Source organism: Misgurnus anguillicaudatus, chromosome 17 (assembly GCF_027580225.2).
Source record: "Misgurnus anguillicaudatus chromosome 17, ASM2758022v2, whole genome shotgun sequence".
In the NCBI taxonomy this organism is placed as follows: Eukaryota; Metazoa; Chordata; class Actinopteri; order Cypriniformes; family Cobitidae; genus Misgurnus; species Misgurnus anguillicaudatus.
Window position 1 is genome coordinate 7,136,738 of NC_073353.2, and position 22,885 is coordinate 7,159,622.

The 22,885-nt window shown below is 35.2% G+C and overlaps 1 protein-coding gene across 2 annotated transcripts; it reads right to left on the reverse strand.

Annotated features, from left to right (window-relative positions):
- Window positions 1–136: 136 nt before the first annotated feature.
- LOC129451881 (bactericidal permeability-increasing protein) lies at window positions 137–21,759 on the reverse strand. Of its 2 annotated transcripts, none has more exons than XM_055215367.2 (16): window positions 21,704–21,759; window positions 15,439–15,545; window positions 14,844–14,955; window positions 12,669–12,797; window positions 12,120–12,275; window positions 11,802–11,865; window positions 11,653–11,713; window positions 9,026–9,117; window positions 8,698–8,874; window positions 8,390–8,449; window positions 7,987–8,154; window positions 2,349–2,416; window positions 2,143–2,185; window positions 1,986–2,049; window positions 1,292–1,368; window positions 137–861 (listed from the first exon to the last, which is right to left on the reverse strand). In XM_055215367.2, exons 2-16 carry the CDS (start codon window positions 15,536–15,538, stop codon window positions 793–795), a joined length of 1,440 nt encoding a protein of 479 aa, XP_055071342.2. In that variant the 5' UTR covers window positions 15,539–15,545; window positions 21,704–21,759; the 3' UTR covers window positions 137–792. The 2 variants fall into 2 exon arrangements, with proteins under 2 accessions (XP_055071342.2, XP_055071343.2); XM_055215368.2 differs by lacking the exon at window positions 21,704–21,759 and adding an exon at window positions 20,405–20,436.
- Between the last annotated feature and the right edge of the window lie 1,126 nt (window positions 21,760–22,885).

Below are 22,885 nucleotides of genomic sequence, written 5' to 3' on the forward strand. Positions count from 1 at the left end.
CCTATTCAAGAGAATGCTGTGGTAGATGCTATCAAAGGTGGCATTGAGGTTGAGTAACACCAGTAAAGAGATACAGCTGTGATCAGACAACAAGATCAAATCATTTGTATCTGATAAGAGCAATAATGACAGAGACTGACGAAAATAAACTGGTTTTATTGATGATTTCTTCTGAGTTTACATTTAGACACAGATTTTCTGCAGTGCTTTTAAAACAAAACCGGAAAAAACACCTTCTTTAGAAAACAGCATTATGCCAAATGCAGTCTTAAAGCTGCACTGCAAAAAAATGACTTTCTTACTTAGTATTTTTGTCTTGGTTTCAATAGAAATATATAAAAATTCCCAAACCAAGATTTAATCTAGTTTTTAGACAAAAAAAATCATAAGTAAATTTGTGTTCAAAAAAGCAAAAATATCTGCCAATTGTGTGAGAATTTTTTTGAATTAAGTGTTTAAGAAAAAAAGTTAACTTATTTCTTACTCCATTGGCAGATATATTTGCTTGGTTTAAGCACACATTCACTTAAATTGAATATTTTTGGTCTAAAAACTAGACTTATTTTCTTGGGGATTTTGATCATCAAGAAAATACATCTTGATTTAAGAATGTTTTTGATATTTCTACTGAAAACAAGACAAAAAATAATAAAAGTAAGAAATTCATTTTTTGCAATGTGAACATTTGAATATTAAAGAATATTCTAATTTAGTTTCCATCATTTCTATCATTATTACATTCTGACATGATCAGTTCACAGGTGTGTATTTGTTTGGCACATTCTGGCCTGACTAGTCCCAGAAAAAAATGCTGAGATTGCCTGGCGTGGTTTCAACATCTGTCAAAATGATCACAAATCCCTGAAAAAAAGTAACAACTTGGCATCAGGACTGTACAACAGTAAATCATTTAAAAGCCACACACATCATTGCAGAAGGTTTCAGCTTCAGTAGCTAACACAGTGATAACACAACTCCCTAATGGGGTGATGGCTCAGGATCCAGTCCAGATCCTCAAAACTCCAGCAATATAACCACAACACAAAAAGATATTTGATTCCTCAAGCAGCACATCTAACCCTTGTGGTATTACAGTACTGTGAGTCCAAACATTTATTTACTGATGCTAAACTTACAGAAACCAATTAACAGAGGTCTCTTCTAAAAATGCAAGCATACATTATATTCCAGCAATGATGTAATGTGTTTTGATAAGGTCTTCACACCGTTCTATTGTGTCAGCATTAAATAAACCTATAAAAAGCAAACACAATGCAAACACTACACTCACATTTTTAATGAGCATGTTAGTATTAATCAGACTGAAGTCCTTCAGCACAGGTAAGGGAATGCCATTCTTCAGCTTCTCTAAAATAAAAAGTACACTTATTCAGAATAATTTGTTACATTTATATAGCGCTTTTTCTGCAGACCTCAAAGTGCTTTACATATGACTGGGGGAATCTCCTCAACCACCAATGTGCAGCATCCACCTGGATGATGCGACGGCAGCCATATTGCGCCAGAACGCCCACCACACACCAGCTTATTAGTGGAGAGAAGACTGAGTGATATTGCCAATTAGTATGAGGGGATGATTAGTAGGCCAATGGGCAAGTCTCGCCAGGATGCCGGGACACACCCCTACTCTTTTTCGAATGACATCCTGGGATTTTTAACGCCCACAGAGAGTCGGGACCTCGGTTTAACGTCTCATTCGAAAGACAGTGCTTTTTTGACAGTATAGTGTCCCCATCACTATATTGGGATGTTAGGACCCACACAGACCGCAGGGTGAGCACCCCCTGCTGGTCTCACTAACACCTCTACCATAAAATTTACATTATTTTTAAAGTAAAATGTAATCATTTATTTTGTTGGCAAGAGCATTTATACATCCTAAAGTCAATAATGGTCAGACATTGTTTATAAAAAATTCTGTAGAGTATAAACTGAGTGTATATAAAGTAAATAGAAATTCTTACCATTTAATTTTGGAAGTACAAACATGCTCATTGCCATCTTTATCGCTTGTTCAAGTGGTGCTGTCTGAACAATGACAAAATGAAACTTAACATTATTACAGGTTTCTTATATGATAAAAAAAATTATAAGAGCCATTTGTCTTCTTGTAAATCTTACCTTGAAATCACCAATTTCAGATGATCCAAGATTCAGAGTTAAACTTCATGCATTGGTCAGGGCAAGAGATAGAGGATAAATAGATTAATTTTCTCATTTTTTAAAAGATCTATGAAAAATAAAATAAGACAATACCGACAATTATTTAGTGATAACCCAGCGGAAAATAAAAACTGATAGTATTTCAAAACAGCACAAAAACTCACTTGTTCATTTTAACAGCTCCGGTCAGGCGTTTGTTTTCAATCTGAGCGTTTCCACTGAAAAAGCCATCCTGAAGTCAGAGATTCAACACTGTTATAAACCAGGGTTCTTGCAGGTTTCAGCAAGTTAAATTTAAGACCTTTTTAAGACCTTTTAAGACCATTATGAGTAAAATTTAAGACCAACACGACACATTACTAGAAGCATTCAAATGATCTCAGAAATTCTTAAAACGTTCTATTTTTATTGATTCAGTTATAGAAAAATATAAAATGAACGCAGTTTTAAAACAGATAATCAAAATACATGGACATACATTATGCTTAACTCTATTAGACCGCAAGTGTTGGCGCCGACAAATTTTACCCATAGCCCTTTAGGAAGAGACTTCTGACAATGGAAGCCCAAAAATGGCTCATAGTGAGCCATTGATATACATTGAGTTAGATGCAAAGAGCTGTGATTTTTCTTAATTAATAGTCAAGAAATGCATTGATTTACAATATTTATACATCACACTAAAATGTGTAAGTAGTATTTTTATAAAATTCTATCAACAATGTTTTTTGACAAATAAAATTCACTAATATTAGATCAGTTAGTATGGTCAGCTGCTGGTTTGTGCCTAGTTTTACACTGCCTCATACAACTTTAAAGCTTTAAAATGCATCACACTCTGTAGTACGTAAGCTTATAGGGGAGGTTTCCCAGACAGGGATAAGAGCTTTCCAAACTTGAAAACAATTTGCACTGACATATCTTAAAATACATCAAAATGCACACAAGTAATGGTTTTAGTAAGGCATGCTTATTCAAACTAGTTATATATGTCATAATTAAACTAAGACCTAGTCCTGGTTTAAGCTAATCCCTGCCCGGGAAACCACCCCATAATGTTTAATGTACAACTGACTGTGTGCTGTGTATATATCTTGTGCCTGTTTATAAATATACAAAGAACAAAAGATCACTTTCAATTATTATTAATCCCTAAAAGCATTATTACATGCATTTTATTAATACAAGTTATTAATAAATTAATGTATTGCATTTAATTGAATACAGAATCACAGAGCCAAAAAAACACTCCACCCATACGTTTTATGCATAAATATGCACTATATACTGCCATCAGGTTTAATAGCCTCTCTAATTACACAATAACGGATGAATCTGCATTAAGAAAATGAAATTTACCATTAAAAGGCTGTTTGATATGTGCTGCTAACGTTATCCACTAAGACCGTTTCTCAATCCGAAGGGTCGCATTTCTTATTTCAGAAAGGGTCTTATTTCAGAATATTAACTTTGAAATTAACTTTAAAATATTGATTATTATTCTTAGTTAATCGTTAATTGTTGTAATATGCTTATGACTTGCGAATGTAATGCTCAGTTAACTTAAATAAACCAGGCGATGCCGTATGCAGCAGCCTGCCTATGCGAAAGGGCTCTGATCTACCGCTGTTCATTTAACCGTAACTCCTGAAGCATTTGCGCAATCAAAAAGTTTGAATTGTTCCTAAAAGAAAACAATTGCACTTTTTTGAAATATATGGCTAATTACGGTACTTTCTTGTTTTCGGTCTGCCAATCGCTGCTGTTTGTGGAGAGCTGAAGGGAAAGCGAGGTTCAAGTGCATCGCAGCAAAGAGCAATATTAAGGTCTAAAATATAAAACTGTGTAACACTAAAGTTGACACGCTGTTGGTGGCTCGTGACTCGACGGCACGACTGTTTTAGTTGATTTTCAATAAAGCAGCATTGATTTTTGTTCGCTTCTGTGTCCTCTATGTTTCAGAACCTGGCAAATGCTCAGGTAAGCCACGGGCTTATAAATTACCCCGAAAAAGATTTTTGCTTATACAGAACTAAGTTTAAGGATTGTTTCTCGCCAAACCCACAGTAAACAGTCAGATCACAACACCTGAAATATAGCTTAAGGCACGATTTGCGTGGATTATGACAAAGTGCGGAACGTTTCTTTTTAGAGACCCACCATCATACACTTTCTGCCTTCGCCACTGATTAAGTTAGTTCTTCAGCGTTTTAAATTACTATTTTATATTCTGCGGACAACGCTTTTTGGGAATGAAAAGAGGTAAGAAATTTAAGATTTGGGTAAATTAAATTTAAGACCTGGGATAAAAATCTGGGTGTTTTTAAGACTTTTTAAGGCCTTAAATTTAACATTCTGAATTTTAGACTTTTTAAGACTTTTTAAGACCCCGCGGGAACCCTGAATAAACTGAAGCTCTGCTGATCTCAATGTCTCTTGTTTGTGTTTTAAGGCAAACACACTACACTACACAACAAAAGTTTCTTGTCATTTTCCTGTTGTAGCAGTGGGCATAACTGAGCAAAAAACAACAGTGGTACGGTCCAAAACTTCAAAAATTCCCATGAGAACTTAACCAGCCTTTCTCCATTTATTCATTTATACCATTTATCAGTGGCGGCTCGTGAATGCTCAACTGAGGGGCGCTAATTCAAAATAAGAGTGTCATGTGTGTGGTTCCTTTTCTCAAAATACGTGTTCTGCGCGCCAAGAGATCCTGTATGCATCACATGTTTTGTCAAAATAAGTGCCTGCTGCACACGCGTCAAAACCGTCCATGACAAAAGAGACGTTCACGTTCACAAAGTACACGCAAGACACTCCCTTAACAATAAATTCTGATTACGCATGAGATTATGCGAGTATCTGGCAAACGCAAGGGTCTCTTCCATCATAAACCCCCTAGACGCGTCTGCAGGCACTTATTTTGACAAAACACGTGATCCACACAGGATCTCTTGAGGCGCAGAACACATATTTTGAAAAAAGGAACCACACACATGATGGGCTACATACATGTTGTGACGAACTTCTCACCGAGCACCCTCGATTAAAGTAGTCACCGGCCGCCACTGCTATTTATACTGCCCAGATAGCAACAGTATGGATACGTCTCAGAGTTTATTGCTATATCACAGTCATGGCTTGTGTTTCCCCAGTCTTGTACTCTTATTTTGAAGTTCTGTATTGTCATCCATGTCTGTATTTCTGCATAGTTCTTTTGTTCATTGGTCCTCGTGTTGATCGTTTCCGAGGTGTGTCTTGTTATCTCGTTTACCCACAAGTGTTTCAGATGTCCTTTGTTGAGTATTGTTTGCTGTCCTGTGTTTTGTGTCCTGTGTTCCGTTCTTCGTTTCCGTTCTGCTTTGTATGCTTTTGGCTTTTTATAAACAAACTTTATTGCATATGGATCCGCTGCCTTATCTTGCCTGCCTCACTGTGACAATTGCTATCTGGGTGGATCAGTTCCACTTTGTCATTTAATGTTACACAGTAATAGATCATGTGACAATAATATCAAACAGGGTCTAAAATATCTCAGCATCTGTGACCTCGAGATCGGATCACATGGCAGTGCACTTTAACATGCATCACCAACTGCAACAAGCACTAACTTGCCTCCGATCAGGGAGTTGGCCTGAATACGTCAGCTGGAAATGTGATGCTCTTTACCATGTTTGAAAGATTCGGTCACAATGCAATGCAATAAGCATTGAGTTAACTAACAGACTGTGAGTCCGAAGCGGAGGAATTATGATAATAGTGGTCTTGTCTACATCACCACACTGCAAAAAATGATTATCAAGAAAAACATATCTTAGTATTTTTGTCTTGTTTTCAGTAAAAAATATCTCAGAATTGTCAGGATCCTGCCAAGGAGTCTGGTTTTGTATTTATATCAAGTCATGATGGCAGGGTTCTGGCAGTCCCAGGCTCTATGTGTAGGCTCATGGCCTTGCTTATTGGGACATGTGCCTCCGGTGTCTTGTTTATTGTCCCCGCCCCCTCGTTCTCCTGTTTGTGAATTATCATTGGTTTTCTCCCTTTACCTGTTCCCCCTCGTTATCTTGTTTAGTTCTCTTTATTTAATGTCATCTTGTCCTTAATTCTGTGTGGGTTTATTTGGTGTTGTTTAGTGTTTCATGTGAAGTATCTAGCCAAGGTTTCAAGTCTAGTCTAGTTTTATGTTATGTGATTGCCTGTTCTTCGTGTTTCTTGTTGTGAACCCCCACAAGGGTTTTGTTTTCTTGTGCATGTTAATAAAGTGTTTCTGTTACCCCGACATCATCTACGATTGGATTCATTCGTACTTCCTGACAAAAATTCTTAAATTAAGATGCTTTTTCTTTTTAGATATTTTTTCTAGAAAATCATTTTTTGCAGTGCAATCCCAGGAAGTAAACTGTTGCCTACAATTCGTGTGTTTGTTGTCAGTGGCGTGTTTACCCACCATGCAAACCACGCAATTGCGTAGGGCCTCGTGTGCTTGGGGGCCCCCTACTGGCCACAAGGTGTGCGAAAGTATGTTACGTTTATTCAGACCCAAATCTAAGGCACGGATAAAGCACGCACGAGCGAGAGATGTGCAAGTATGCACGCAGAATAATATATGCGCGCATCCTCGCGAGGGCACATATAGTATGGGAAGCCGAACCCATCAAAAGAAGGACGAAACTGCGCCACTCGAGTGATCTGCGCTGCGTGAACCAATTATATGCGCGGCTATGGCGTTTAATCAGACCCAAAAGTCGTGCGCACAAAAAGGACAAGCGTCCTCGCGAGCGCGCAGATGAGCGAACTCTACGGGACAGCGCACCTCAGCACAGCGCGCACAAAAGCAGCCACACAAGTGCTGGAATGAGCGCTCGCTTGACTCTCTCTGTGCTCTCGTAACTGCACAACATTCACTCGATGGTCAGTTTTACTTTAAAGACTTTGGGCGTCACACTTGTGATTGGTGGTTTGGTTTGATCTGTGACACGCATATTTTGTTCCACACTCGTACAGGTATAAACATGATAAAGACACCACTCAGGGGTTTAAATAATGTCTAAAATACATAAATCATATTCTGTATCTCATCGTTGTCATTAAAATCTCATCTTTAGTGTATGTCTAGTCTATATGCTTGTTGTATCTCACATTAAGTTTGTTTTTACAATATGAACATGAGAGTTATGTGATTCCCATCCATGAATTCAAGCAATAACCAACTTACAATGTTCTTTGCTGGTGTTTGTTAGTTCAGTTTGTTAGATCAGTCTGAATAATAACCTAATGCTTTCTCTTTTTCCTCATTTAGTTTTCTTAGTAAGATGTCAGACACTGAAGTTGCAGTATTAATTACATTGTTTTAAATACATCCTGTAATACATTTGCAAAAGAAATATCTGAGAGGGGCGCGGAACATTTTTTTTATACCAAGAATTTTTGTCATGCCAAACTGTAACAATTTAGTGTTATTTTAAGCAGTGTAAAACAAAATAAACTTGGTTTATATATATCTCACTTAATTCTATATACTGAATATTATTGTTGTGCAATTCAATTGAAAAATCTTGGGCAATGCTGGGGCATGGGGGGCCTTGGTTCTTGGACTTTGCATAGGGCCCCCAAAAGGGTAAACACGCCACTGTTTGTAGTAGTCCAAGAAAAGAGATTTCCGCTGGAGACGATAACTCGCGTCACCGTTTACTTTGGGGTTTGTACCATTTGCATATCGTTAACATGTACTAACACACACTTACACACCAAAGGAAATGTAAAAACGTGAATCGGACAATAGGTGCTCTTTAAACTCACCACATCCAGTCTGAAGAGAGGTACGAGACTGCCATCCTGTTTAACAGCAGAGAACTTTGCTGATGCCGGTACATGAAGGTCCAGCTCTCCTGGATTGAAGAAGAACAGCGGTGTCTCGCTGGCATATAACAGCACCTGCATCTCTGTGTCTGGATATAATGTGGCAAGCTGAATACAAATCACAATCCACATTATTCATCTGAAAACAGTTAATGCTCTGTACTTACACAAGCAAACACACGTTTAGGGTCACTTCACTGATTCTTGATTATTTTTCCATTATGGAAGACAAATAAATCTATTGGAATCCAAAATCAAACTCTTATATTTGATCATCTTTAGTGTTGTCACCCTGTGTCTCTCTTTGTGTGTGTAAAATGACCTGTATTAACTGTATACTCACCTGTGGAATAAAGATGCTAAACTGCCGGGTGTTTAGGTGGATTGGCAAACTCTTTGGTATCTATGATTGACACGGTTCAATATTGAATGATTATTTAAAAATTATTTCAAATTGACTGATTATTAATATTATTTTCACAATTGTCATTATTTATACAAATAAAATATTATTATTTACTTATACACTAATGTCTTTAAATAGATTGTGTACAAACCTGATGGTGATGATCAAAGATTAGCTGTTAGATACATTATGCTAAGGATGTCATTGCAGTGTAAAATACCCATTTTAAAGGAAAGCTTCCTCACCATTTCATCTTTAATGTTAATCTGAAAAACTCCAGAGCTGAAGTATGAATATGCTGCTGAATTAATGAAGAACTCAGATACACCCAATGAGATCATGTAGTCGTCTGTGTACTGCAGGTCAAAGTCTTGAGCATAGAAAGGCGGTTCAGACGGAGAGATTTTGCTGTAGAACTCACCCTGTCACATCAACAACAACAGTTTAAAATCCTTACAAACACAAAGAGGAGGCTGTGGCATTGACATGTTCTTGGCCTTCCATCATTATATGAATTTATTTGACAAATGATAAAATGAAATAAATCATCAGAAATGCTTTACTAGGCTTTACCTTTATATCCAATTGAATGTTGTCATTTGTCACAAAGGGAGAGGATGTGAGAGGGATGCTCAGATCTATATACTGATCCACAGCTACTTTGACTAAAACAGATAACAAACATTGTAAAAGATTTTCTTAGCAGCTGCAAAAAGTATTTTGTTTTTAATATCATAGCCAATTACTGTACATTGCAGCTCCATGATATTCACAAAGGCCTGCCAGGATGTTTTTAATGTATTAAATATGAGTTAGGATTTTAGTCCAGAATGATATGATTATAAGCAGCGTGAACAATATCCCCAGAAATTCAGTCAGAAATTAAATGTGCTCACTAATCAGTTGCCTTGACATATAGTACATTTCTGTAAAATCAGCACAGGAGGAAAAGTTCAATCAGAATATTATGCTTTCAATTATGTTTTTAATCAGTATTACCACATGGCTCTCTTAAATGCTTGATTCTGATTGGCCAGTCACAACTTTTGTAGGTTTGTTATTCCCAGATAACAACCGCTCAAAATGATAACACACAGCTGCAAATCATTTTGACAGGTACAGATGTAGGGCTGCAAAAAATGATTTTCAAGAAAAAAAATTCTTAGTATTTTTGTCTTGTTTTCAGTAAAAAATATCTAAAAATTCTTAAATTAAGATGCTTTTTTGATGAACAGATTGAAGAAAACAAGTCTAATTATTAGCCCAAAAATATCAAATTTAAGTGATTTTGTGCATAAAACAAGGGAAAAAATGTGCCAAGGATGTAAGCAAATTTTTCTTGAATTTTTCTTTTTGGTCTAAAAACTAGACTTATTTTCTTGGGTCGTTTTGCTCATAAAGAAAAAGCATTTAATTTAAGAATTTTTAGATATTTTTACTGAAACCAAGACAAAAATACTAAGAAATGTTTTTCTTGAAAATAATTTTTTGCAGTGTACACCCGGCGCAATGCAGCGCAATGTGCGATGCAAGTGTCTTTGGCTAGTTTCAACCCGGCGCAAATTATTTTATGAGATTACAATGGTTATGTAGGATATCAAACCATTTACAGCTATTAAAAGCCTGCTATTTGTACTTCTATGACTGAAAGAAAAAGGCTTTTTAAAGGTTTTAATCCAAAAAATTTACATTTCAGTAAAAATGAAAACAACACATTTTTTTACATTATTCTTAAACTAGGGGTCTTTTTCCTCCGCTTAGTTTTTCAGTTTACAAAGTCCGTCATCTAAATAGGGATTATTATAGGTGCAACTGGCTTTTAAAGGGAATGAGAGATGAGACTCTCATTGGTTTATTGCACGTTATGCCCAAAATACTCCCATTAATCATTAGGAGAATAGGAACAACCCTTTTCGACCGTGCCCTCGGCGCACAAACCATTTTTCCCGTCGTTAAATTAGCAAAAGTGGCATTGAACACGCCCATTTAGATGTTGCGCCGTGCGCTTTAGACAATATGCTTAGATTGTTAAAATAGGGCCCTTAATATTACACAAAATTACATATAAATATGTATTTTAATAACATATATAACATTTTGTGTTCGTGACATTTTAATGTCTTGTCTTATCTTAAAACCAAAAGTAAGGGGTTTTCCTCGCGAAAGGTCTGCATTTGTTAATAATGAGCAAATAAAATACTTCAAATGAATATTTAAGGTTCCTTACCTTACTTATGAGGTAAATAGCTGTGTAATAAGCGGTTATAAGCCCCTTCAGTGTAATACAAGACCCTCCGCTGTGCGTCAGATCCTGATCACACTGTCTGGGCTTATTTTGCCATAACAACCTGCTGCTATCCTGTTTAGTACACGCTATTATGTTTATTTCTGCTATAACAACAAGCTCCCTGGCTGCCTGCTCCATATTGTTTCCACACTTCCACAAGCCATTTCTCCGTCTCTGCTATTTCAAAAGGTCATTTATCTCCATCCCCCATTGGCTGTTGTGAATGTACTGATGTTATTTTTCTGATTTTAAATCCATGATTGAAGAGGCTCCAATTTGCTTGTGAGTACATCAGGAGATGTAAAATTTTAACTGAAAACATCACACATTACATGATAATCTGAGACAAACATCGGAACCGAAATTCTCTCAGACTGTCATGAAAGGAAAGTCGTAGTAATTTCGTGCTGAAAATGTCTATTTTTTATCACTAAACACTGCAAAAAAATGACTTTGTATTTTTGTCTTGTTTTAAGTACAAATATCGAATAATTCTTAAATGAGAGGCATTGTCTTGATGAGCAAAATGACCTAAGAAAATAATTCTAGTTTTTAGACAAAAATATCAAATTTAGTTAAATTTTTGCTTAAAAAAAGCAAAATAATCTGCCAATGGTACAAGAAAAAAATCTTGAAATAAGTTAACTTTTTTCTTAAACACTAAATTCAAGAAAATTTTCCTTACCTCATTGGCAGATTTTTTTCCTCGTTGTAAGCACAAAATCGCCTAAATTTGATATTTTTTGTCTAAAGACTAGACTTATTTTCTTAGGTAATTTTGCTCATAAAGAAAATAAATCTTGATTTCAGAATTTTTGTATATTTGTATTGAAAACAAGACAAAAATATTAAATAAGAAAGTTGATTTTTGCAGTGAAGTAACTAAAGTGTGAGGAGGAACTCTTGTCAGTACCTGGCATCTCCTGTAGATGCATCTCTACATCATCAATCACTTGCTTAATTGTTGGGCAAATCTAAAGCCAATAACAAAATCTCAAATTACAAGCATGAAAAACAAGTAATGGTGTAAATTCGGCATATATGTCTTAAATCACGACAAACCTGTTCACGAATCGTGTTTACGATTATTCCTCTGATTTTACTGTCAAAGGGCTTAAACAAAACGCTGCAGGAGAACACAGATGAGTAGAAAGTGTTAAAGCATATTACATTTATGCAGACGCTTTTATCCGACACAACCTAAAGTCCATTTTAAGGTATACATTTATCTGTATGTCTGTTCACTTGACCCATGAGCTTTTGCACTGTAAACACAATACATCTACCACTGAGCTACAGGAGCACCCAACACAGTGGTACAAAAAATCTGGCATCATTTTTTCAATATTTTACCAAGACTTGGTTTTGTACTGGACGCACCTCGCTCCACCATGAAACGTCACGTCTACTCCTCCAACATCATCAGTGCAGGAGACAGAGGAGATGAAGAGGCGACCAGACTCATCATCACTGAACAGCAGGAGCAGATTGATATTGATGTTGTGCACAGCCAGATCAAATGAACCTCCATCGTGACTGCAGACAGACACAGATAGTAGCTCACCTCTCTGCTTCACTAGACTTCACATTCATTTATTACATATCAAACAGACTCAGGTGTCTCATCCACTTACTTTCTATTCTCAAGTTGCATAATCAGATAAACACAAAGACTTGACTTCCAACAACCAGATGATTTCACAAATGTGTCATCTGTAGCTTTCATTTTCTTACATGGTCATGACTGCTACAATTTTCATATGAATTACCACAAAACTGTAAATAATGTTATAAATAATACTAGTCACACGACAAGTTGTTGTTTAGACTGTGCATTTGTAAAGTGTTTTGGTATGCAGTCTATCACTTAGTGAAAGTGATATCACAGATGGGAATATACCAGACTTCAGTAATTCACTGACCACTTACATGAGTCCAAAGTGTGTCGCCCAGTCTCCTGTGACAGCCAATGACAGCTGACTGACCATCACAGATACACCTGTACCCTCTACAAACTCCATCACAAGATCTGACATGCTGCTCTGCCTAATCCATATACTGCAAGGAGAAACAACAGAGCAGTTAATAGTTCATAAAACAAAAAATTTAACACAATATTCATCAAATACAAAAGATATTGCAGAAAAGTAGGAGCTACTGGTGAGTATTGCCAGTATCAATTTCAGGTCTTTCAGGATTATATGGGAACTGCAAAACATTACACACACTTCTTGTCAAGTCTTGCTTTTTAGAGTTGTGTTTGGATGTGATCTTAGATACAGAGGTTGAGATCTTATCGTCTTAAGTCTTACATGATCAGGCTTTGAGAATATTAAGCACCAATGATATTTTAAAGGAAAAAACAAAAGAAAGAAAAAGTTTACAGTTTATCTGCGTTGTTTTTACTTTCACTCAACTAAATGTCCCCTCCCAGCCCATAAACAAGAAAATATACATAAATATAATGTATTAATCCATGAGGTGTGTAATATATGTGGTAAACATGTTATAAGCAAAATAATTGACTTTGAATTATTTGAAAATATTGCACACTTGCTTTGTAACTCCGCCTCGCGTCGTGCCGCATTACCACCTTGGGCGTGCATTATTTTCTTATAATTCAATTGGCCTGTCATCAATTATTCTGCTTATACCACCTACATTGGTCTGGTGCCTATTTTTAAGACATTTGACAAGTTAGGTGTGTGGTAATCGAAAAATAATGCATACCCGTGAAACATTTCTCAATCAGAATACAGCATTCAACAGCCCCGTGGTATAACTAAATATACACCATCATTATTATTTAAATTTACACCAGTTAAAGTCATATCTAAAAAAATATTCCCCACATTTTAGAAAAATACACTGCAAAAAATGATTTTCAAGAAAAAAAATTATTTGTATTTTTGTCTTTTTTCAGTTAAAATATCTAAAATTCTAAAATTAAGATGCTTTTTCTTGATGAGCAAAATGACCCAAGAAAACAAGTCTAAGTTTTTAGACCAAAACTATCAAATTTAAGTCATTTTGTGCATAAAACAAGCAAAAAAAATCTGCCAATGGGGTAAGGAAATGTTCAAGATTTTTTTTGCTTACCCCATTGGCAGATTTTTTTTTTTTTTTGCTCATCATGAAAAAACATCTTAATTTAAGAATTTTTAGAATTTGTTTTCTTGAAAATAATTTTTTGCAGTGTAAGAGAATGCATGAACTAATGTAAGGGGATGAGAAGGATAAATATAGATTCATGCAGTCTTCAAAAGGATTTGGATATGGCAGGCATACACGATCAGAGATATTCTTTCAGCTCACTGTATTGTGAAAGTTAAGACATGTCGTGGCGACACCAACCTCAACAGCCTAGCGCTGAATTTTGTGTATGGCTTTACTCCAATTCAACTCGTATCTCCTAGATACCCAATAAACATGTCAAACAATTATCTAAATTACGCCTGTTAATTAAGTCTGTTAAAATAAATCTCACACTTTTCTTCTGACAACTGTAAGCCAGCACTGAAGTTTTTGAGTTATTGAAAGTTATCATTTCAAATAATGCGTGCATATGCACAAAATTTATCGTAAAGTGTGCGTAAGCAGAAATCCACTGCAACGTTCAGATTTACAAAAACTTGTCTTTGATGTGAAAAAGTGGACCACGTCATGGTCTGAGCAGACGTTCACACTTTTGCTTGTTCGATTTCTGCAGGTTTTTGAAAAATATAAGCCATTTTTGCTGTAAGATTAAAGGCGGAGATCTTAAACTGAACACAATTCAAGATCATTCACATCTGAAAGTGAAGTCATTCAATAAATCACGCTTACAGGCTTTTGAGAAATGATTGTAATCACAAAATAACCATGGTTTTGACAACCATGGTTTTTAAAAAAACAAAGTTAAACCATGGTTAGTGTACTAAAAACATGGTTTTGCTAATAGTAATCAATACACCAAAAAAAAACATGGCTACTACACTTTTTTTCTTAAGGGTACGCAGCATTTTATGCCCCATGTGTTTCTTAGCCTTACTGTTTTCCTTTCATCTGGTGGTTTCCAGGTCAGTTTAGTTTCTAACACTTTTATTCGGTTGGTCATGTACTTGCTTTGATAAAGTGTAGTCTACAGTGCCGATCAGGATGTCCAACTTGCCATGGACATCTGCGATTTCAGTGCTCTTCAGTTTCTGTTGTATCCACACAGACATCATCTGAGACCCTGAGAAACACACACAACATCACATACCACAACACATGGGTACTTACTGTATATATACAATAATATATAACTGATGTACCGTTTGTGCTGTATTATTCATATTTTGGTTTCTGTAAATCTGTAATGGATCTGTATAATGCTGCTGTGGACTTTGTGTCTGATTCAGGATCAGTTACTGGCTCAAAAAGATACTGTTGTATTTATTATTTCTGTAAAGGTGTCAGTCAATAATATCAGTGTGTGTTTATAAAGTTTTAAATCACTTTTATACATGTGCTTTTCAACTTATGAATTTAATCCAAAGTTTAATGGACTAATAAATGTGGCATTGAAGCAAAATGCTTGCCGTGTTTAGGAAAGCTTTCATATTTGAAGTTTATAGTTGATATCATCTGCTCTTAAAACTCAGTTTAGCTGCGTTTGTAGATATACATTTTTTATATACAAACGAAGTTTATACTGTTTGTGTTGTGAAGATCTTACCGTCTGTCAAACTCTTATGTAACAGTTGAACTTTTAATGCTGGATAAGCTGAACATGTTTGTGTTAACATCAGTAAGAAGAAAACAAACAGCCGCATCATTCAGCTCCTGTTCAGACAAAAACATCTCACACAGTTTCACTCAAATTCAAGATTTCATTTAAATCTTAAAAGACCTCAGGTAAAACATTTGATACATGAAGAGATCACTGTAATTATTGAACACCAAATCTGACAGTTAACAATGAGGTTGTATATGTTTATATAAGTTAATACACCAGTTAACATTAACTAACAATTAACAATACTTCTATCATCATGGGACAGTTTTTAAATTTCCGGTTTATTGTAAGGCTTCTGGCCATAAATTTAAACCATCAGCCCAACACATGAAACATTTCTTTAATAATGAAGATGTTGCCTATCCGCCTGAGCAGAGATGGGCATAAATACATGGAAATGTATTTCAAATACAAATACAAAATACTGTGTCAAAAAATTTATTTAAATACAAATACAGTATTTTGTATTTTGAAAATACACAAAATACATGTGAAATTGGTGATTCAGTGCAAGTATCCCTATTAGGCTGAAATCTATCTGGGTCTATTTCTGAATGCCAAAAAGCATTTAGATGTGTGCAAATGCTTAGAAACTTTCGTTTTATTTTACGTACCTCTTGCTTTCCCCTGCCCTGAATAAAAAACCAGAAAAAAAACTTGGTAACACTTTACTTGAAGGGGTGTGCATAAGACTGACATGACACACCTTCATAATCCTAACATGACATGTGTCATGAACATGAAGAAGATTTTATGCACATTATTGATAACTGCCAGTAAGTGTCATTTATAACTGCCATTAAGTGTCATTTACTCAATTATGTAATTTTTTATGCAAAGATGACATTGTTTGAGATATCTTTGTTATGACAACTTGACACATAAACCAATACAACACAACTTGTTATAAATCATAAACAATAATTATCAAACTTAAGAAACTACCTAGCTTTGTGGGTTAACATTACATTAAACTGTGATTTAAATGTCCTTAAGTGTTAATACTATGTCAAATATTAATAATACTTGGTCAAATAAACATTACGAACTGACGAATATTCATGATGCTGTTATAAAACTGTTTAACAGAGTATTAACACTTAATGACATTTTTAATTTAATTGATTAATTAAAATTAATCAAATTAATTTAATTAATGACTAATTCAATTGGTATCACTGGTAAAAAGTGGTCAGTTATGTTGTCTTGATTAATGTCAAGTTGTCATGACAAGTTATGATGTATGGGTTAATGTCAAGTTGTCATGACAAGTTATGATGTATGGGTTAATGTCAAGTTGTCATGCAACCCTATATCACGAAATTGCGTGACTGTTTCGCGCATGGACCGGCGTGGGAGTGTCGCGCTTTGGCGCGTTTGAGCGTGGGCATGTCGCGCTTTTCTGTTTGTGTCGCTGTCACATATTGGTTACTCAACTTTTTTGTCCTATTTTCAAACCATTGTCGCTTCGGTTTAGGGTTAGATTTGGTGCTTGTGTTATATGTCACTTTAAGTATTTGTCACTTTAAGTATTGGTTTATAAAATAAAAAGATACAATACTTATTCTTTTATATTTTCTAAACTTTAACCAATTGTCACCTGACGTTGGGGTTAGAGTTTGTTTAGGTAAGGGTGTCATTTTATGTAAATCTAACCCTAAACCGAAGCGACAATGGTAAGAAATTAGGACAAAAAAGTTGAGTAACCAATACGTGACAGCGACACAAACAGAAAGCGTGACATGCTCACGCTCAAACGCGGCAAAGCGTGACATTGTCACGCTGGTCCATGCGTGAAATAGTCACGCAATTTCGTGATACTGGGTTGTGTCATGACAAGTTATGATGTATGGGTTAATGTCAAGTTGTCATAACAAAGACATCTCAAACAATGTCATCTTTGCAATAAAAATGACATAATTGAACAAATGACACTTAATGGCAGTTGTCATAAACGTCCATAAGGTCTCCTTCGTGTTCGTGACACGTGTCGTGTCGTGATTGTGGATGTGTCATGTCAGCCTTGTGAACACCCATTCAAATAAACTTTTTCATGTGTCGTCGACCCACAACCTAAACAGTTTATATGTGAAGAAATCCACGTATTTACTTCTCACGAGACGAGTGTTTGACAAATTATTCAGCAAACTACTTTCTCTCATCGCTGCTTTTTGATGGTTTTGAGAACAATTACTCACGAGTTGCCCTCTGTCATTTCACAGAATTATACAACGGAGAGGACGTCAAGCATAAAAGTCTTGTAGGTTTACTGAGGAGCCTGCAGGTTCAGCAGGTTCACGCCGTAGAGTAGAGCCATGCGAATTGCAAAAGTGTAAACAAGGCTTCAACTGCACAAAGCTAAAAAGAAATTAGCAAATGTTTGCTGATTCCACCACTTGCCGTGTCACGTGTGCCTTTAAAGAAAAACACCACAGTTTTTCCAATATTTTACTATGTTCTTACCTCAACTTAGATGAATGAATACATGCCTATCTTTTTTCAATGTGTGCACTTCATCTTTGCACAGCGTGTCATGAATGTGTTAGCAGTTAGCCTAGTCCCATTTATTCCTTAGGATCTAAACAGGGAAGAATTTAGAAGCCACCAAACACTTCCATGTTTTCTCAATTTAAAGACTGTTAGTAACACGAGTAAGTATGGTGGCACAAAATAAAACACTATTTTTAAGTGAATAAAAAATTAGAACTATATTATATGGCGGAAGAGCACCTTGTCTGCAGCACCCCAACCCCCGGCGCAGCAACATCATCACTCCTGTAAAGATGCCACTGCGCGCTGAGGTCGAAATGCTGCAAACTATGTGCTCTTTCTCCATGCACTGAAAATAGATAGTTATGTATTAATTTGTCTAAGTTGAGGCGAGAACATAGCAAAACACTAAAAAATGGTGGTTTTCTTTTAAGTCAAAAGTGTAGGCCTATTTGTCAGCGTTTCACACTCTGTCTCAGTCGTGCAACGTGCAACTGCCTGCCAATGGGCAAGTTTGAATTTGAATTTCCTTTTGCGACAGTTATAACACAAATCACATCACCCCCAATAATTCAATCGCCTTTGCTTTATTTCCCACTCCAACATTTGAATTATTGCCCACTAAAAGCTGGACAGATATATTTGCTTACCTGAACTCTGTTGACTGGTCTGAACTAGTTGATGCATGAAAACAGCACCCTGACTGGTTGACTGGCTCAAAGTATTTTGAGTATTTTAAAAATACAAAAATACTCATCTTAAATGTATTTAAATACAAATTACATTTCATTTTTTTTCAAAGGCTTTAAAATACAAAATACTATTTTGTATTTCAAATACGTATTTTAAATACATGTATTTGAAATACTGCCCATACCTGCGTCTGAGGAGGGTTATATAATAAAATATTCTGCTGGGTTATTAAATAAACCAATGATTGTTTTTTTTCAACTAATGGTTGAGTTAACAACAACCCAGCATGCATTCTGTCCAATATTTACCCAGCACTAAAAAAATAACAGAATTAAGAGTGCACCCTTTTATGTAAAATTAGTAATTTCTGTAATATTTGGGTGATTGGAACAGCACATAATGCTTTTGGCTACTGAAAGCAGATTTATTGCACAAGTTAGTTTTGAAAAAGAGATTTTGTTTTCTGGTGCCTATTTTTAAGACATGTGACAAGTTATGTGTGCGGTTATCAGAAATTAATGCATACCCACGGAACATTTCTCAGCCAATCAGAATACAGCATTCAAAAGACCTGTGGTATAAATTATTATAACAAAGACCGACACAATTTCAAGGCAAGTCGTGGTATAGTCAAAAAATATTTGATTTATTTATTGGTGTTCATGGACAAGATATTCTGTTTTTTGTGTGTCATTGAGCACGAATGTCTTTTTGTAGTTTCACTCAGCACGAATTTCTATAGTTTTTCGTGTCCGTTACGACTTTCTTTTTCGTGTGATTTTATATTTTGTTTTCTCATTGTTTTTTCCTATTTTTGAATCATTCTCCCTTGGGGTAGGGGTTTGATTTTGGTTTCTACATGTTTTTCTTCCGATATTAAAACTATTTTCCCTTGGGGTTGGGGAAAACATATAGAAACCAATACATAGAATTACATCCTAACCCAAACCCCAAATCTAACCCCAACCCCAAGTGACAATAGTAAAAAAGGAAACAACTATAAAAAGCCAATACATAAAAATTACACCCAAAAGAAAGTCGTGCTAGTACTACGGACACGAAAAACTATCTATAGGAATTCATGCTCAAAGACACTAAAAAGACATTTGTGCTCAATGACACCCCCCCCCCCCCAGAACATATTGTCCATGAACACGAATAACTAAATCAAATATATTGTGACTATACAACGACTTCCTTTGAGATTGGGTTGTAAAGACACACTGTAAAAACACTCTTTTCTTTATTGCTGTTTCTTTATCTCTCTTCCTGTCTCTCTGGTACCATTCTGCTCTGCAATAGCTTTAATTAATCAGGATTAGTTAGGAATATATTAAAAAGTCAAAGCCAAGGCTAAACTTGGTGTTAGGTTTAATAATGCCATAGCTAATATATTGCACAAACTTTTGGTGGAAATATGAATATGATGTACGACTGTAAAAAATAACTGTAAAAATGTGTTGCACAAGTCAGGAGGTTGAGTCTGTCTGATTCAATCATGCCGTCATGCCGTCCCATCTACCAAACTGTATATGGATGGATGGGACAAAATAAAACACATAAATCTGAAAATAGAAACATGATATTAGCATAATTTCTACAGATTTTGTTTCAGAATTACATCATATTCATGCCTCCATCGAATGCCTGTGCAATAGACCAGCCGTGACAATTTTATGACCTTATTATTAAGACTAGCTAAAGCTAATGTCATTTTCCTCACCTCATGTGCTGCAGGGTCAACTTCCTTTTTAATGCTTGCCCCACCCACCTATGTGATGTCACACCAAAGAGGACATGCAATTTTGATGACGTGGTACCACAGCTAGGGTTTTGCCAAAAAGTTGTTTTATTTTCAATCACCAGGCAATGCTTTTTCAATTTGACCTTATGTCCCAATTGCTCTTAATTCACACTTCTTAATATTAATATTTACTAATACATTTAAAAACTAATTTTATTGGCATGAACACATGCTAATAAAAGCTGTAAAACTATATTACTCATTGTTCATGTTAGCTAATGCATTTGCATATGTTCATGAATGAGACTTTATTATGAAATGCTGCTGTTTTATGTTTATAAAGTAGATATGTTTTATTTTTTTATCATTTTTGTGATCTCATTTTACAGCTGAATAGTGCAGTTACTTCCCTAAATTACAGAGAACTGATACTGAGACTAAAACAGATTTACTTATCTGAAGACTGTGCTGTTGTATTTATGTGCATGCATGTGACCACGGACGCATTCAAACAACACATGTTAAACCTTCTGTATATTGACATTTCATTTAAAGCACTTCATATGTTTGATTCTCCTAAAACATATAAATTGTATTAGGTTTAGATAATATGATTGTAGTAACAGCATTATAAATCTTAAGACAAGAGACACATAGAGATGTACAGTACACAGACACGGATGTAATGCAACAGTGATGCTGATGAAAAGAGATTGGACAGTTCCAGGATCTGTATAAAGTAGTTAATGTTTATAAGCACTAATAAACCGTACAGTATAGCAGTGGATGAAACTCTGTTTTAAACTAATAATATTTTGAAGATAATTTATTTTGAGTTTGCTATAAAGACAATTTATTGACAACCACTTGTTTTACGAATAAATGCCACGTTATACTTGTTGAGCAATAATAACATATGTTTTTGTATTTGTTGTTGCCTTTGTGCCTTTCATAAAGTCTCACAATCTAATGATAAGATCTCAAGTTTGATTTCAATCTTTGTCATGATCATACTTAGTCAATATTAAAGATATCTAGATTATATTTTCACAGAATTGTTATTTACATTACATAGAGTGTTTTGATGTAGAAAAACTTTGGTTGGGTTTTTACAGCCTATACAAACAACACAAAATCCTTGCAGTGAAAATAAAATACTAGACATAAGCTTTTTTCCCTTTATAATATTTAAAAACTGTCCCATGAATCTCTTTAAATATATTTATAAAATGCAAACAAGTGAGTGATATATGAAGAAATAAATACAGGAGAACATACCTGAAGTTTTCAGTACAGTCAGGTGTGAGAGAGAAAGCACTGATATGTGATTTCATTTCCTTAAAGGCTTTAAATAAACTGAAATTCAGTTCCTGATGTGGGTGTGTTTCTCTTCAACAATACGAACAAGAAATCATTTAACAGAAAGACACTTTCACACACACAAAAATAAAAACACAAATAGGAACATATTTCAAATGATACTAGAAAAAGGTCTTTAAAACATCCTTTTTCAAATCATCAAATGTTCAGTAAATACTTTCACACCAGTGTCTTTAATCGTTCAAAGGTCTGTTTCTGTGAAGACTCTCATCAGCATCATTTTATCTACTTTATATAGTTCACCCAAATTTTTTTTTTTTTTTTTTATCATTTATTCACCCTCATTTTGTTCTAAACCTGTATGAGTTTTTAATTTTTAATTTGATGAACACAAAAGAAGATATTTTGCCTGGTTGAAATAACAATTAATTTTAAGTTTAATGTACTTAATGTTTTAATTTTTTCTAATATTCCTGCACTCTTAACCCAGATTAGATGACATTACAAGAAATGTGTGAGGAAACCAATTGCATATAACTTTAGTTTTTATCACTTTATATTACTTTTTATGTTATAAATGGTATTATAACAAAAAATTAATGACTGACTTTAAATACCATTCTACATTTGATCTTACGATCATTTATCAAACATGCGTATGTGTGATTCATAAACTGAATGTACGCACAGAAAACGCATGCACGTAACCCTTTCAAATTTATAAATCGCAAATGAACATGAACCTGTGCGCAGCCGAGCAGTTTCAGATCTTCGCCTACAAATTAATGTCATATAAAAGAGCGCTTGTCAATGTTTAAATCTTTTACGAGCAGCAAGAATGGCTTAAATTTCCAAAAACCTGCAGCAATCGGATAAGCAAAAGTGCGTACGTCTGCTCAGACCCTGACGTGGCACGAGGCACATTTCCACGTCAAAGTTTTTATAAATATGGACTTGGATTTTTGCGTATGCACACTTTACGATCAAATCTGTGCGTACGCAAAATGAGGCCCCTGATTCCCTTTATTTTCTCTTTCATTTTGCTCTCAGGTCCTTGGCTGTGTTTTCAGGTCAACCAGACATATTCTGCCAAACACTGCCCATGCTTGAGTATAACCAAAAACAACTATGGCAGCTTAA